The following is an 18,768-nucleotide window of genomic DNA, read 5'->3' on the forward strand; positions in this document are numbered from 1 at the left end:
TATTTAAATTACAAACATGCATAATAGTGGACAATGCTATCAAAACTAAAAATACTAACCACAATAATAATAACATTTACTGGACTGTTTAACTGTTTAACATAACGGACAGTTGTACAAATAGAAAGGCCGGATGCTGAGGGTGAACCAACGTAGTGGATATGCGCTAATCGCCTATGATATTGCCTTGCATTTTACTTTTCAGAATTTTGTTTTGTGTTATTCTGCTCTATTTTATTTATTATCGTGCTCTATGCAGCAATATACATTACACAGTACTATTGTGTTTTAATTTTTAACTGTACCTGTATGATCGTTTTATAACACTTGGATATATTGAGATATTAAACTGTGTTATCCCAATTCCCAGCGATGTTTTACATATTATTCTAGCTTTACTATACTGCCTTTGTCTTTTACAATGGTCTTATCGTCTTTATATTCCTAACTAAGTTATAAAGAGCCCCAGAAATTCTAGTCACAGTGTAAAAAACGGGATGCAGTTAAAATCCCGGCGGTCGGGATCCCGGCGTTCAGAATCCCGACGCCGAAATCCCGACCGCCGAAATACCGACACATTCTCCCTCCTGGGGTGTCCGCGACACCCCTGGAGGGAGAATAAATTAGCGTGCCGAGCGTAGCGAGGCACCGGGCCCGCTGCGTGGCGAGCGCAGCGAGCCCGCAAGGGGGGGCGATCCACGTCCCCCCCTTGTCGGCATTTCGGCTGTCGGGATTCCGGCGTCGGGATTCTGAACGCCGGGATCCCGACCGCTGGGATTCAATACTGAATCCGTAAAAAACACATATTCTAAACCATAAGCAATGAGAGGGATAGAGAGAGAGCAGCCAGCAACATCCTCTCATATGAGAAAAAAAAACACTTTATATAAGGCATAAAGGTACAAATCTGACTTTAAAGTGCATTAAAATGTGCAAAGTGCAGCAAAAATGGCGAGAGCATGGTTCCATGTAAGGCAAACATGAGGTACGTATCCCACACGAGTACAGTAATCCATCTCTCCAGCCATATATAGAGCAGTCATCGACAGCTGTTTCAGTGTGATTAACACACCTTCACGGGCTTGGCGCTATGCAGCGTGGTTTTTGCGCTACAGATGAGTTTCCTTTTCTAATCATCACATAGGGTATATAAAGTGTTTTGGTGGCATTAGTCATTTGCCTATGATGAAGGTGTGTTGTTCACACTGAAACTGCTGTTGGTGACTGTGTCATGTTTGCCTTAAATGGATCCATGCTCTCGCCATTTTTGCTGCTACAGTACACTGCACATTTTTATGCATTTTAAGTCACATTTGCTCATTTATGCCTTTTCTCATATGAGTGGATGTTGCTGGCTCTTTGTTTTCTCTTTGCATACCAACATTATATGAGCCCTTGCACTCCGCTTTTTTGGTCCTAGAAGTGGGTGCGGTTTGGCCATATGCTTGATATATATATATATATATAAAACATATATAACAAAGTGATATATCCATCACTCAAGACCAATCTGAATTACTTGAATGGGTGCCCCCAGCATATACTGCACAGTTCATGCTCAGAAATTATATATAGGTTGTCGGAAGTGGCACTCACGTTACTGAAGAAAAGAGACAGTGGCTACTGTAGCTTAATCATCAACGTTTCGGTCATTTAATAATCCTGATGACGGTTATTAAATAATGGAAACGTTGATGACTAAGCTACAGTAGCCACTGTCTCTTTTTCTTCAGTAACGTGAGTGCCACTTCCGACAACCTATCTCCATATATATATAATATATATATATATATATATATATATATATATATATATATATACAAAGTTCTTAGAAAAACAGCACTCAATGTGGTTTTGTAGAAATAGACGGTGCAGGGTTCAGAAAGAAATTTTAGATAGCACTTACCCAGCCTAGGTGTTTAGGATAGGAACAGACCAGCACTAATTTTTAATTAGAAACAGTGGGCGGTATTCAAATGTTTTTATGGCGAATTTGTGCTGTTTGGCGAATTTTTGACTAAAACGGTGAATCACCCTATTCAATGACCAGATGGCGAATACATTTGAAGGTTTTTTTCGCCATGATTCACCGAGTAGCAATCGCTATCTTTTTATGGTGAAGTGGAATGTGAACTTTTAAAATGAAGTGTCATTTGGTGTAAAAAAATCAGGAATTTTATTCTGAGGAGGGGCATGCTATTTTTATTCATGTGCTGTAAGCACATGAATATATATTTAATTTTAAAAAATATATATATATATATATATATTTTTTTTTACACTGACCAGCCAGCAGGGGGCGCCGGAGCCGAGCCGCTCATTAGATATTCATATATTCACTTCACCCGATCATTACATATTCATGATCGGGTGTAGTGAATATGCCCGGTCCCCTGCTGGCACCCCCGGGGGCCAGCCTGTGCTGCCTGGCACCCGGGGAGCCCACCTCCCCCCCACAAACATTGTGGACCAGGCAGGGGGCGAGATTCTCTATTACAGAAATGCGGTAAAAACCCCGTTATCGGGGTTTTTAACGCATTTCTGTATTCTCTAACCTCCCTCCGCAGTGTCACCGCTGCGGAGGGAATCTCCAGCAAAAGCTGGCGGTTCCCTGCAGAAGCCTATGGGCTTCTTACCGCAGCGGTGTGTGAGGGATCCGTCACGGATCCCTCCCAGCATGCCCTGCGGCCGGCGTGTCAGTCTGCGCATGCGCAGACGGACTCCCGGGTCATAGACCCGGAAGTCCAGCAACGGCGCCGCATCGCAAGGGACAGCTCTTACCGCAAGAGCTGTCCCTTGTGTTAATGACCGCATATTTTAGAGAATATGCGGTCATTAGAAATGCGATGCCGGGCGAAGAGGGCTGCGGATTTTAGAGAATCCCGCCCAGGGAGAGTTCCATCTCCCTGCCTGCCACCATCCTCAGGCTCCCTGCGGCGTTAGCCGCAGGAGCTCATATTCGCCGGTCAGGGGCAGCGAGTCCCTGACTCGTTGAATACCGGAGCCGGCGAGGCTCCGGAACGCGGCGACCCATGGCGAATGTGCAGCGAATCCTAAACAGGATTCGCTGCACGTCGCCGGTATTCACATTGAATACCGCCCAGTGTGTATTAAAGCAAAGTTACAGCATGGCTAATAACAATATTCCTTTGCTAACCACAGAGTTTTTTGTTTTCTACTTCCTATTTCTGCAGGGTTAGGATCACTATAGAGCTGTTGGGATTAAGACACATTATGGCCCTACTTACAGACAGTAGACTGCATCATTATTTTCTGTACATAAAATTGTTAAAGAGAAGTGAGCGGCGCAAGATATAGACATCATGTTGCTCCCAAGCATCCATCAGCGAGATTAAATCATTTATGCGGCTGTATTATCAAATGAAGCCAATATTAAACTATGTGCCAAAAGTATGCTTGTATGCAATGCTGATGTTCACGCATCTGATTTATCATCTGCAGACTGCGTATATGCCACAATCACACTGTGATTGACAATAAGAGGCCATTTGGAGAAGGGAATGGGGCATGCCGGCAAAAATGCAGGAGTGTCATGGATGTTTTGGGGAGGTGTTTGTGCCTATAGCTGTGTTCATGTATACTGAGAAACATGCCCCGCCCCCCTACACACACGCACAAACACCCATGCTACAACCTCCTTGTTTTTTTCATTGTATATGTGTTGACATGATTATAGTTTGTGTAGCAACAATACTAACAACATGAGAGAATTATAGGTTCCAAGGACTTTTTATCCCACCAATGAAAGTACCATGCAAGCCAGCTGGGTGCAGTATATTGGTTAAAATAGGTATCCTGTATAATACTTGGATATACAAATGTGTCCTCATAAATCTAGCCTCATGTCTCAACAAGCTTCAATCCAGATGTTTGATGTGAGAGATCCACAGGTCCCATGCAACTCTGCTAATGTCATTCATCTTTTTTGGAAAAAATGCATCTTAGTCACCACTACACGAGAAGACTGCACTGATTAATTTGATATATGACACTTGTATCTTGCATGTGACCTGGGTATGTATATGGAGCAGAACAGAACTTGTATTTGAACAAAGCTGTGACTGCTACATTCTAGCTCTTGGTGTATAGATTCAAAGAATCAGTCACACACACAGATATACAAGTGTCATATATCAAATTAATTAGCAGTCTCCTCATGTGTCCTACTCCCATTTCATTACGACTAAGATGCATGTGTGGCAAAAGAAGACATACAGTATCTGTATGAAACTTGGAACTAGCCAGAGCCGGCCCTAGCCTAAATGACGCCCTAGGCAAGATTTTGGCTGGTGCCCCACCGCCACCGCCTCTGACCCTGCTCCCCTTTCCCAGCACCATCAACCCTCATCATAGCAGTCATCATTTTGGTGCTCCTACCCGCAATATTTTAAATAGAAACAGCGCACACATTCGGTGTGCAGCCCAAACAGGGGTGTGTTCTTGCTGGGAAGGGGCATGGCCATACAATAGTACCCCCAATACAAATTATGCCACACAGTAGTGGAACTTTATTCACATTATATCATGCGATGGTGTCCCTTATTCACGTTACATCACACAGTAGTACCACTTTACCTTATATACATTATGCCTCACATTATTCACATTATACCCTTAGAAAAAAATCCTGAGAAAATATTGTATTTTAAGCAGCTCCATGGCCACACTGCAACCCAGCACAAAGCAGTGTGTGCTGGGCAGAGGAGAAGAGCTGCAGCTGCTGCTGTCACTTAAGGGAAGAGGGCACGGGGCCCCCACTGGGCCCTTCCATCAGACTTTGGCCTGGGTAATTTGTACCCCTTATCTCTCTGCACCCCTCATAATACCACACAGTAATGCACCTTACACATGACACACATTATTAATGTCCTTATAACCATAATGCCCCTTACACACTATGCCAACCTTTATTAATGCCCTTCATACACATAATGACACACATAATGCCCCTTACACATATGTTGCACATTATTAATGCCCTTATACACATGACACATATCTTGCACATTATTAATGCCCTTATACACATGACACACATAATGCCCCTTACCCATATGCCAAACACTATTGCACAACCAACCCACCCACAGACAGCACTCGCACAGCCGCTAACACTGTGACCTCTGCTTCGGCTTGGATACAGATGTTTCCTCATACATCTTGCCTCAATAGGCCATGCGGCTCCTGGCCAGTTCTGCTAACGTTGGGTGCCTTTTGCTGAAAATTTATCTTATTTGCATTGTTATGTGACCAGGACACACAAGGAGCTTCTATGATTAAAATTATATGCAGCATGCCTATATTCTGTGTGCGACTGTGGCTGTACCTGTATACGGAATTCTATGTTACAGTGATTTCCATGAATACACTATTTTATATGCAGATACAGCCTCACTCACACACAGAATATAGGCATGCTGCATATCATTTTAATCAGCAGAAGCTGCTGGTGCCCATAGGCATTCCAAATGCCCTAGGCAACTGCATAGTTTGCCTATGCCGGCTCTGAAACTAGCATAGCTACAAATAAAACATACACAATATACAGTAGGTTGCCAATAGCATCACATGGATCACAGATTGTTCATCCCACCTATGAGAGTACCAGGCAAGTCCGCCATCCTGGGAATAATACACAGGATTACAATGGGTGGCATAAGCAGTTCATGGAGAAGATAAAGCTTGATAAAAAAAAAGAAAATGTTATTTTCTTTTTATTTAAGATATTAAATACATTAGGCATACATACCTTATAAGGTACTTATACTCCAGGTGCCAGCTGATCGGGGCCTGGTGTTTAGCAGATTGAAGGCTAGGCACTCCAGGTAACAGAATAGGGATTGTAGAGTGTAAGCCAGTGGTAGTCAACTACGATCCTCGAGAGCTACCAACAGATCACATTTTTCAGACCATCTAGCTGCTGCACAGGTGCACTCATTACTAGCTGAAACATTTTCAAAGATCCACAGGTAGAGCTAATTACTTCACTTGTGATTCTGTGTGGAGATCTGGAAAACATTAACTGTTGGTAGCTCTCGAGGACTGGAGTTGGCTACCCCAGGTTTAGACCATTACCAGCCATACCTGGAGCACAATATGTGCATCTGGGTCCTAAAGGTTGATTAATGGTAAGCGGCCGAGCTTGAGAGGTTGGGTTAGATGCAGGAGCCAGGTTGGCATACTGGCCTTGGGGTTTTATTTACTAAAGGACAATTTATAATGACTATGGATGGTTTAAATTGACAAAAATTAATTTTGATTGACTTTAGGTTTCAGGGGCTGCAACATACGTTAACTAACAGATATTTTTTTCTGCTTTATTTTTAAATGTCTGATTTTTTTGCATTTTCAAATTAATAATAATCGATATTAAAATGACCATCAGAAACACACAACGTGGATAGTCAATGAAGTGGTGCAAGGAAAGTTTTTTCACCTCAAGACAGCATACTAAAGATCGGGATGCGGTCATTTGGTCTACAGCATGATGGTCAACAGTCATTAGGTCGACACCATTTGGTCGACATTTGAAAAGGTCGACATGGGTCTAGGTCGTCATGGGAAAGGGTCGACATGGTTCTAGGTCGAAAGGCCATTAGTTCGACAGGTCATTAGTTCGACAGTGTCTAGGTCGACAGTCGTAAGGTCGACATGGGGTTTTTCACTGTTTTTTGAGCCGACATGTGCCGACAGGCGGTATTTCATGCCCTACCATCCACCAGGGCGTCTTGGGAGAATAAAATAGTGTGCTGAGCGTAGCATTGCAAGCGTAGCGAGCGATACGAGGGGATGTGGTGCACTTTAAACTGTGTCCATGTCGACTGTGTTGACATTCAGGTAAAAAAGCCTGTGAAAAACCCCATGTCGACCTTTTGATTGTTGATCTAGACATTGTCGAACTAACTACCTGTCGAACTAACTACCTGTCGAACTAACAACCTGTCGAACTAATGACCTTTCGACCTAGAAACATGTCGACCTTTTCCCATGTCGACATAGACCCATGTTGACCTTTCCCCCATGTCGACCTAATGATGTCGACCATCATGCTGTAGACCAAATGATCCCAACCCCTAAAGACAGAGCCAGATTAAGGTCTAAATGGGCCTGGAGCTAAAAATTATCAAGGGCCTATTATGCGCAATGATAGGGGTTGAGGCCAGCACCTAATAATGTGGGGGCGTGACCAGTGTTCTGTTTGGGTGGTCTGCTCATGGGTGTGTCTCTATTTGTGTAAATACTTTCAACTAATTATATATGCCTGGAAAAGGCAGGGGGCTGGCATAGGAAAAATGCAGGGAGATATATTGCAGGGTGCCCTCCAAAGGTGCACCCGCAGGATTCCAATGTCCTAAGATACTTGCGGGGTGAGGTGGCACTGCAGTCATAAAAAAATTACTGAAAGCCGAAACTTGGTAGACAACATTTCAGAACCTTTTATGTGGTCACCTAAGTTTACCACACCATATACCCCTAATGCTGCTTTCAGACTGCATAACTGGCTTTGACCCTGTATTTGAAAACGTTTCCAAAAACGGGTCTGCCAGGTTTAACCCCTTTCACACTGCATCTCTTAAACGGTATATTACCGTTTAAGTGCCGTTTTATTTACCTGGCAGACCCGTTTTTGGAAAAGCTTTCAAATACAGGGTCAAAGCCAGTGCAGGCAGCCCCCCCCCACTTCTGTTCCCCTGCTCCTATTTGGGGAGACCCGCTGCGCAGTGGCCGGCAGCGCTGGGACCAGTATACAGGTGTGTCCCCCCCCAGAACCCCCGGGCAGCAGCGTCGTCCACCCCCCCCTCGCAGCCCAGCCTGAGCCGCCCGTCCCCGCTCACCTCCTCGGCTCCCCCGTCCATCCAGCCCCCCCGCCGGTCACTGCCCATCATGCGCCCTCACATGGAGCTGGGGGGCGGCGGCGGCATGCTGGGCACAAGAGGAAACTTCGCCCGATTCCCTGCGCTGCCCGGGGGGGGGGGGGGGGGGCGCTTTTCACAGGGGCTGCTGCTACTGCTGGCACCGAGGAGGTGAGCGGGGACGGGCGGCTCTGTCTGGGGTGTGGGCGGCTGTCTGCCCTGACTCACCGTCAGCCTGTAGGTTCTGGAGCGGGGCAGCAGCAGAGTGCGGGCAGCGGGAGCCCGATGTGGATGTCCCGCTGCCTCCTCACCCTCTGGGGGGGGTACCACTTTTCACTATGATCGGAGAGACACAGGCAGCAGCAGTGCAGGGTGTGCTAATAATGAGAGAAACAGAGAGCAGCCAGCGGTGCTGCTGATGGAGAGTGGGCAGGGGGGCGCATTACCTCACCATGCACCCCCCTGCCCGCTCTCCATCAGCAGCACCTCTGGCTGCTCTCCGTCCCTCTCATTATCAGCACACCCAGTGCTGCTGCTGCCTGTGTCTCTCCGATCATAGTGAAAAGCGGTACCCACATCCCCCCCCCCAGAGGGTGAGGAGGCAGCGGGACATCCACATCGGGCTCCCGCTGCCTGCACTCCGCTGCTGCCCCGCTCCGGAACCTACAGGCTGACGGTGAGTCAGGGCAGACAGCCACCCGAACCCCAGCCAGAGCTGCCCGTCCCCGCTCACCTCCTTTTTTTGGAAACGGTAAAGTCACTCTGCACTTTTCAGACCGCACACATTACCGTTTTGAAACGGTAAAAAAAGGCAATATAACGGTTAATAAGTGAGGTCTGAAAGGGTATACAATAGTAACCCCCTTATGCTGTACTTGCCTCTTACACAATATGCCACATGGAATGAGCCAAAATTCACACGGACTGAGCCAAAATTCACACCATGGCACATGGATTGAGTCAAAATTCACGTTATGTCACACAGATTAAGGCAAAATTCACAATATGTTCCACAAAAAATTTACACCATAATGCCCATTACATGTTAAAGCCACACACCATAATGTCCATTACGTATTATGCCAAACACCATAATGCCTATTAAAAATGATGCTACATAAGTGCTGCTTACCTACATGCTCATTGCCATGTGGGATTACATGCTCATTACCAAAGGGGAATACATGCTCGCAGTAACTGAGGGACAGCCGCGCCGGGCAGAAAGGATAGCCGGGCCGAGAACAGGGGGCTGCCCGGCTGTATTCAGAGCACTGCAGGTCCCGGCTACTTGAAATAATACCCCTTTCACACCATAAAATGCAGGGATTTACCCAGTAATATGGTCCCACGATCATGCAGGGACATTCCCGGGCATGCCCCTTTTATACCAGCCTAGTCCCTGCATTTTCTGGTGTGAGGGGGAGATAACCCCCCCTTTAAACAACCAGCTATATCTTTGGAACCAACTGACCCATTTTCATGTGGGCTTCAAATGATTTTTGGTCCCGTGAATCTGGGCCATTTGGTTCCAGAGAAATCTGCCCTCAAACAACATGAACAGCCATGAAATTACATTTCAGAAATGAAAAAAATCAGTTTACCCACAATATCTCTAGAACCAATGAACCCATATGGACCAGCCTGGTATAAGATTGAAGGCCCAGCGATTTGAGATCAACCTCAAGCTTCTGTGATGCCGGAGGGGGACCTGGCAGCCGTTGGAACCGGGTAGGGTTGGAATTAGCGGGTCCCATGTTATCCTATGGGGAAAACGTTCCAGCTTTGCCTGGCGGTATCTCTGGTTCCCGGGAGGCTAGCAATGCGGAGCCAGGCTCGTTGGAAAGCCCTGGCTCTCAGCTACAAAATGGGCCTATTTGGAGAGTGGGCCTGGAGCTGGAGCTCCATCAGGCCCATTGTTAATCCGGCTCTGCCTAAAGATATTCCAGTCTTCATTAGTCCACTGGTGATGATTCTTGAGAAGCAGACTTCTTTTTCATTGCTACAGGACAGCTATACGTTCTTTACCCACTACTTATTCCCTGTAAATACCATTTTTACCCTGTTTTTTTAATAATTCAACATATTTTCTTTTTTTAACATTATAATTTCTTTTTTATCACTTATCTTTGTACTATTTCATTTTACTCACTAAATACTATTTTTTTTTTAATCTAAAATGGAAATATGGGGATTTCAGGTTTTTTTTTGAGTGGTATCATTAATATCAATATACAGTAATCCCTATTAAGCTTTTCTTATTAGCGTTTTCTAATTTGAATTATAAACCAGTTTTGCAATTAACAAATTTGATGCTACGCTCCTTTTGGCTTGGGCTGGACATGCATAGTATTGTACTACTGGAACAGAATGCCATTTTAGACGTGAAGACAGCTGGCAATATTTTGAATATGTGGGAAATGTTATATGAGGCAGACAGAGAGACACTTAATGGCATGAGAACAGGAGAAGTGAATGCTGGCAGTTTTGAGAAGTGGAAATAAATGGGAATGTAGTTAGAGAAAGCAAGGAAGTTTTTACTGCATGTAGATATAGTTTACAGGTCCTTGGGAACAAATTAATTTGATTTCAATTAACTCTTATGGGAAAAAAATTTTGCATAGTGTTTTCTGGTTAGAACTTCAGTTTTCAAGAATAAATTAACTGTGCTAAGCGGGGTATTGTACAAATGACATAGGCATCGGAATGTCATACAGGTAATCTCCAGTTACACAATTCAACATGAATTACAGAATACTGCATTGATCTGCTTTATTTGAATAAACATAATAAATTATAAATGAAGAAACTATTCCTAAATCAACAATTGTGTTCTGGCATAATAGGCATACATTCTAGATTGGAAAAGTATCTAGTACCCAGTGTATAGTAAAGTACAGGATAATGTAAATATCTGAACAAATTGTTTTCAAATTTATGGCTGGTAATGCTGGATTACTTCGGATGGGCCTTTACTTTGGGTGATAACATTTCATTTGTATCTTTTTTTCACACATAATATTAAAATTAGGACAGAGCACACAAGGGAAAGGGTAGATAGGTATAGTACACTTATACCCCTTTTACACCGCACAAATATCCCGGGCCCAGCAATCCAACCCGCAGTAAAAGCAGTGTTTTATGCGGTTCAGAGCCGGGTTGCTTGGCAGTCTGAACGGGAACACTAGGTCGAGGGACCTGGAACCTGTTCACTGCTGTGGAGGAGGCAGCAGTGTAATACTACTTTCAGACCGCAAACCCGTGTCCAACCCTGCATTTTGAACACAGGTTTGTCCTTGTGGAGAGCCGTGTCAGACTCTTAAACAACCCCTTTCACACTGCACTTCAACCCGGGTATTCCTAGGATTGGTGCTTACACACTGAACACATGTCCGGCCTAAAAAAACAATGTGTGTCATTAAAAATGGACTTTTTTCATGGCTCACAATAATGATGTCACAAAGGAAATAAAAGTGAGGGGCGGAGATTGTTCACAGCATTGCAGCAGCAGCAGCATGGCAGACTTCTCTGACCTCATGGATGTTTGTGCTTTGATTCTGTGTGATTCAGGTGTTAGCATGCAGCATAGTGTCACACTGTTAAAGTGTGGAGCGCAGGCTGGGATGGTGCCTGTGTCCCGTGGTCCGCAGCTCCAGCGTGCTGCTTGTTGTTTTCTGGGGTCAGACTGCTGACCTCACAGGAATCCACCAATAGCGGCATTTCATAAACAGCAGTGTCGGCTGACACGGGTCGGGGCCTTTTTGACCGCACAGAAACACGTGTTAGAGCCGTGTTCAACCCTGGTAAAGACCAGGGTTGAAAAGCTGTGTTGCTCAACATGGGTTTTCTGAGTGTGGCGCTTTCATACTGCACCTTCACCCATGTTTAAGCCCCACGAACACGGCAATAACCCGTGTTCACAGTGCGGTCTGAAAGCGGTATTAGTGTTTTCACTGACTTTTATTTCCAAAGGGGGAAAAAAATTGAATAGTCTGAGACCATCGAATGACTTCCGTCTCCTTCGACTTCATACAAGGGGATTTGTTCTCGTACACATCCCCTTGCATGCTAGCATGGTGAGAGTATGAGTATTAAAGCATGTATGCAAGAACAATACTACTCTTAAAGAGACAGTAACCTTAATTAATTAATAAGTTGTATATAATTAAAGTGCAATCCACATCCCTCAGGGTATACTAGAGGGCATATTCAGTTCTTAAAGGGACCATAATTAAGACATAAAACTTTTGAGGTACATGCTTAATATATGGATTACCATCTTTATTCCACATTGATTACTAACTCACTCTCCAAACAACAAATATCCACTTGAACTGTGCTTATCCTGTTTTTCCTGTTTATTTCCTTCTCCTTCGCCTCCTCCTCATTCTTTCCCCCTCTTAATCTAACTCCTCAACATCTTTCCGTATCCATTAGTCTCTAGGTGAGATTCGTGTCGCAACTTGTATTGTCTTCTTCCACTAATGTGTTTATTGTAAAATAATATTACTACTAAAGTCAGTGCCCCTAAAAAGAGAGTTATCTTTTTTCTTTTTTTCTAATTTATGCTAGCAAGGTGATGCGGGTGGCGGTGGTGGTGGGGGGTGTTGGGGGGGGGGGGGGTAGGGGTTCGACGGGGCGACGCTGACTTGTTTGCTAGGGTGCAATTGTGGTGATATACTGTATATTGTCAATTAATAATTAAAGGAAAATCTGATCCAGTTGTAAAGTATGTTTTCCTTTACTGGTGCACACTATCACATACTTATATTTAAGAATATGGAAAAAAGGTGAGATGACTTCTGGTAAATCCAGTTTTATATGCCATTTGTTTTAATTATTGATCATATTCTGCATCCTCATTTTTAATTGTTTGACCTTTTTTAATTGTTTCATGTTGTGCTTTGCAGACATGTGCCTCTACCAGCAGGTGACATGTGCTACTTAAAAATGGGTCATTCGGATGTAATTATGATCAATTTGTACCAAAACATGAATGACAAATGCAGATAATGTCATAGGACCCCTTTCTTCTGGACAAACAGCGTTTGCCACCGGTCTATGGCTCCTTTCTACAGTATGCCATACAAATCTGAGTGGTTGTGAGGTGATCGCCTGGTGCTGGTGGCGGTGGCGATGGTGGTGGAGCCAAATGCGCACAATAATGTGATGATCTAGTCGTGTGCATTTTGCAAAAATACTGTACATGTACATCCGATGCTCTTGGCCAGTACTAGAAGTACAGTATAATATTTAGCAATTTACAGCATAATTTAATTAGCAATTTTGACTGGGCTATTGCCACCTTCTTCTGTAAAAGTCTCACATTCTTGTTCGTCTCCATAGGAGTTGACCTGACCTCCTTGCGACAGATAAGAACCCAGAGAGCAGCAGTCATGTTGGCTGACGTGAAGCAGCTGCTAGCTGCCAGGGGAAGCGTTAATGAGAAAAATGACGATGGTGTTACTCTTGTAAGTATTTCTGTACAGTTTTGATTCTGAAGCTTGAAATAATTAATTTAAAAGACATTGTTACATGTTAAGCATTGAATGTGTGAAATAATCCTGCATGTTATCAAACTGTGAGAAAAGAGGAATGACCTGTGTACAGTGATCTCTCCACACCATAAGGTATTTAGCATGACCAGGCCAGTGCTTTTCTATATGCAAATGCGTTACTACCTACAGTTTTGCTTTTCCGAGCAGGACCTGGGGCAGCTGTTATTGGTATTTTAACTAACTGCCATATGTCAGATACGCATCTGTTCTTTCTGTATATGCAGACTGTGGATGAAAAGAAAAGGTTTATTTATAACAAAGTGATAGAAAGCATTCCTCTCACATTTGCAATCTGCTAATGTCTACTGCTATTCACTTTTAACCTCATCATTGTCAATGCTACAGTCTCTGCATACTTATTATAAGAGTGATGAATCCTGAAATGCACATTTCTAGGCTGACAAGTCACCAGCCTGTCAAAATGATGGGACTGGCATTCTGTCCTGCTGAAGTACTGTATGTAGGTGTAGAGGAGAAGGAAGTGTGTGTGTGCCAAATTGGAGCTCCTTCAGGTGCCACCTAGTGGCCAACAGCGCACATTCAAGGTGTTAAGGTGCATACACACTGAGCCATTTTCACCCGGCTCATCGATTTTCACAGGTGGTGAACCGCTTTCCACAGTAGGAGACTGTGAAAAGTAGTCCATTCTGCCAGTAAAATATGCTGACGAACGGCATCGGCTGGCGATGATGCGGGAGCGCGCACCAGCACTCATCACCCGTCCATACACACTAGTCGATTTTGAGCTCAAAGTAGCTCAAAACGGGAAACTGATCTACTTTCACCTCAAAATCGCATAGTCCACCTTTAGGCTTTTTTATGTATAGGATTCAGAGGCGCTCACACAGCTCTTGTGATTTTTCAGACTGGGCATGCTAGGTAAAACGGGAGTTTTACCACATTTTTCCCTTAGTACATCCTGCCCCTATTCCTATAAAGATAATCTAGTGTGTGTTGTTTTGTATATCGTAAGCTGCAAATGATGTTTCATGGGTTGTGTTCTTTAACATATTATCCTGTATTCTATGTAATTATACATTCATTTTGCACCTTTAGGGGCAGATGTATTAAGCCTTAAAAATAGATAAATGCAAGGGTGATAAAGAGAGATAAACGTCCAGCCAATCACCTCCTAACTGCCATGTTACAGGCTGTGTTTGAAAAAAGTCAGTTAGCAGGTGATTGGCTGGAGGTTTATCTCTCCTTATCACCCTTGCATTTATCTCTTGTTAAGGCTTAATACATCTGCCCCTTAATTAGTAATTTCATGATATACTATGTTGATTATGGGTTTTTCTCTGCTTGTTTGTTTTAAGACAGTGCAGTTTATACTACACAGATACAGTCCTCCTAGGCACTGTCTGTTATACCATTGGAATTACAGTACGAAGAACACTAGTAATTTATTTAATACTATATTAACTGGTGGATTTGGACTGAATACACTTATTGATGTCTCAAAGCATTCTATCAACTGGGGACAAACTTACCTTCTGGTTAGCTGCTGTCATCCATGTACTGTATTTGCACATTATGTGAACATTTTATGCTATTGAGCCATATGCTCTATTATATTCATATTTTTATGCTTTTATGATTAAAAATTGAATAATTTTTTTTATATCAAGTCCTAATTTGTTTTTATTTTAAGTGATGTTATATTGTTTTTATTCTGATCAGTCTAATTTGAATTATTTGCAGCTTCATATAGCCTGTGCTTGCGGCTTTAAGGAAGTTGCTTGCCAGCTGTTGGAGCACAATGCCGATCCTGATGCTGTAGATAACCAGTACTGGAGCCCGCTACATTTGGCTGCAAAGTATGGACAGGTAATATGACCTTTGTCCACATTAAGTTAATGCATTTTTTTAAATGTAATAAAATACTGTACAAAACTGTAATGTCTGTGCATATGTACCTTAAGGTAAATCTAGCACAATCCTGATTTTAGGTCAGAGCTCTATACAGTGCTGCTTTAGCACAATATGGCAATGCCATATATATAAAAGGAATTAATCAAAATAATGTATAGGATCATTCACAAGTAAATTTGAGATGTACAGTACGCTGCGGTACATACCCATCTGTTTGCCAGTGATAACGCATTGGTTTCATATCTGCAGTAAGTCCCTGGTTTCCAAGCTCATTTCCATATTTTCTAACTTTGTGCATATTTTTTAGATTAAAATAATTCTCTTGAACTAAAACCCTACATTGCCCATCTTCAATAAACAGTATAACTTAGCATTTATTAATGGGAAACATTTTCCAATCCATGTGCAATGTGCTAAGCCAACAGTAAAATATCCAGCCTGCTAAATGCAATGGTTGTGGAACTACAGTACATGCCTAGGGATTCCCTGAGTATCCTGGGACATATCATTATACAACATTGTTTATCAACACCGCCTGATCCAATACGGTAATAATTCATGGTTTTATTCCTTATACGTAGATTAGAACTTGCGATTGTGCTGTTTAGTGGGCAAAGGGTCGACATTGTCTAGATAGTCAGTAGGTCAACACCAAAAAGGTGAACATCGCCAAAAGGTGGACATGCAGAAGGTCAACATTGACAAAAGGCTGACACAAGCAAAAGGTTGACATGGAGAAGGTTGACATGAGTTTTTTTATTTTTTTGGTGTCAGTGGTCAATGCCTGAGCACGTGGACCCCAAATTAGTGTACCACATGTCCTTGCGTAATTCTGCTTCGGGACACTTCAACGTCCCAATCAGAATCCACTTATAGAGTATAAAAACGTCCATGAAATGAAAAAAAAATGTGAAAAATGCATGTCAACCTTTTCATGTGTGGATCCTTTGCCTGTGTTGATACTGAGTTAGATAAACAGCCCTCTGGAATAGGACGGTCACCCTTAGCTGCTCATTTACAGGATGTTTTGGTCTCCAAACAATATATAAAAAAATTATATGTGGGCGCTCCAGGGTGAGAGGAGAGGGGTGTTGGGTGGAATGATGTGTGAGTGTGTTTGTGTGTGGGGGATTTAAAAACCCCTCTGCGCACGCACATTCCACCTAGCCCCCCTCCCACCCTGGAGCGCACCCCTAATCTTTATTTCAATCTTAGCCTGTGTTGACCTTTTGTAAATGTTGAACTTGTGCATGTCGACCTTTTGGTGTTGAGCTATTGACTATCGACATAGACATTTTTGACCTATCATCTGAATATCGTTACTGAGCCATACATTTTTATTTTGTCTTTCTACAGACAAATCTTGTTAAAATTCTTCTGGTTCATCAAGCAAATCCCAACATTCTCAACTGCAATGGGGATAAACCTTCAGGTTGGTCAAAGGATTTGTATGTATTGATTACAGTACTTTAGTGCAATGTTTCTAAGTAATAGGACACCTGGTAACAACTGTAACATTCCTAGTTATACAACTCTGAGATGTGGAAAAGCAAAATCAAAAATCAATTTAAAACATGCTACTCAAATCAGATTAATGAAGACAAAACACGTATATATAGCAAACAACACAAAAAATGTCCCATAAGGAATTATGTGGTGTGATCCTGCGGACTTCAGTTTATTGGCTGCTGATTGCAGTAATTAATGCAACATCTTATTGTGTTCTTAGAGAAGCTGCCATGTGCGATTCAAAGCATTAGGCTCATCTACCCACATCCTGACCAGTTTCTCCTGGGATTCATTATTGTGGGTTTACTTTTCCGTTTCCTTTAAACAAAATAACCTTCCATTCAAAAATGTTTCCACTATACTTCATTTATAAAGAGAGAGATTATTTATGGGTATAGATTATCATAGGGCATCGCGCAGCATTTATGTATGCATTGTGGCAGATATGTTGATCTCTTTACTATCCTTTGTGTAAATGTATTTGATGTAGAGGTGCAAAATGTATATACTGTATCATACTGTATATCACTGCCGGCAGCAGCTTCCCTTAAACTACTGTGAAGTTATATTCCCTCCTTATCTTGGGCTTCATTTATTAGCTTTTTTTGTATTTGTGTTCCATGGTTTTTTTGTGTTTTTTTTTATAATATTATAAGGCAGTTTTATGTGGCCTTATAAGGAGCTGTTTTTAATTTTCGTTTTATACCAGCATATGCCTGCCCTGTCCTTTTGAGTATACAGTATTCCTTATTTTATCATCATACTCTTTTATGTGTACCACCCAATTTATAAAGTCAATTAATCCACTCCTATGAATAGCCGTATATCTAGATTCTGTTATGAACATAGGGTTGTAAGCTAATGTAATTTCAATAGCTAATTTTTTAGACTACATTAATGATAATGTTAGCAATGGAAGCTGCCACCCAGGAATGAAAAGAGACTCCCATATGGGATATCGGAACTAATTTGCAATTGTGTACACATTTACAGCCTATATGCAATAATGGGGAACATCGAACGCTTGAGTAGGCTAACAACCATATTTCTCTGCCTATGTGAATGCAACAGACGTCAGATACATACCCCAAAAAAAGCCATGACATGCTACTGCCACTCCCAGCTGCCTCCCACAGAAGGTCACTTCCTGTCTATCATCCTACAATTATATCCTCACTGTAAGCACAATCACAAATGTGCAGTGCAATCATGGCACATGAGCAGCCTGCCAATAACTGCTCAACTCTGAATTAGACCCCTAGTTTTGTACATCCAACAATAAAATATATGTGTAAGTAGTTGGGAAAATGTTGGAGAACTTTAGCCTTCATTATTAAAAAATACATATTTTAACTAAACACTGTTCATTGGCATAACTATAAATTATTTATATGCATCTGCTTATCTCTACTCAAATAATTACAATGTACTTAGGAGCTGATTCAGACTCGTTTGGCCGGGTCCCAATTCGGCCTCGTGCCCGATGGTGTAGGGTCTGTGTATATGTGCAGACCCACTGTGATAACTCCTTTGGCGAGTATCACTCTCACTGAGGCGTTCACACACTTAGGAGAGGGCAGGGGATGCTGCAGGGGAACGCTAAGCTTTTTAGGGGGGACACACTATAAAGACATGGTTTGAGTTCAGTGTGGAAAAAAGTGACTGGCCAGCATAAAGCTTTGATCTCAACACTATCGAGCACTTTAGGGATGACCTGGAATAATGATTGTGAGCTAGATATTCTCGTCCAACATCAGGGTATGCCACCTAAATGCTCTACAGAATGAATGGGCGCAAATGCCCACAGAAACACTCCAAGATCTTGTGGAGAGCCTTTAGAATTTAGTTTGATAAACACTGTGAATCAAAGTTAATGGTTAATGAGTTAAGAAATTAACTATGAGAGACATACTCGGACAATGTAATGTCAGGTTTGAAGAAGAAGAGTGGTCAACAAT

General features: G+C 42.7%; 1 protein-coding gene across 4 annotated transcripts in view; it reads left to right on the plus strand.

The window, feature by feature from the left end:
- MYO16 (myosin XVI) overlaps positions 1–18,768 on the plus strand; it is a 388,109-nt gene that overhangs the window by 115,895 nt on the left and 253,446 nt on the right. For all 4 annotated transcript variants that reach the window (XM_083168667.1, XM_083168668.1, XM_083168666.1 and 1 more), the window contains 3 exons: positions 13,218–13,342; positions 15,131–15,256; positions 16,658–16,733. In XM_083168667.1, the coding sequence (XP_083024793.1) occupies positions 13,218–13,342; positions 15,131–15,256; positions 16,658–16,733 (327 nt within the window). The remainder of the gene's footprint in view (positions 1–13,217; positions 13,343–15,130; positions 15,257–16,657; positions 16,734–18,768) is intronic.

Source organism: Crinia signifera, chromosome 2, assembly GCF_055691185.1.
Source record: "Crinia signifera chromosome 2, ASM5569118v1, whole genome shotgun sequence".
NCBI lineage: Eukaryota > Metazoa > Chordata > Amphibia > Anura > Myobatrachidae > Crinia > Crinia signifera.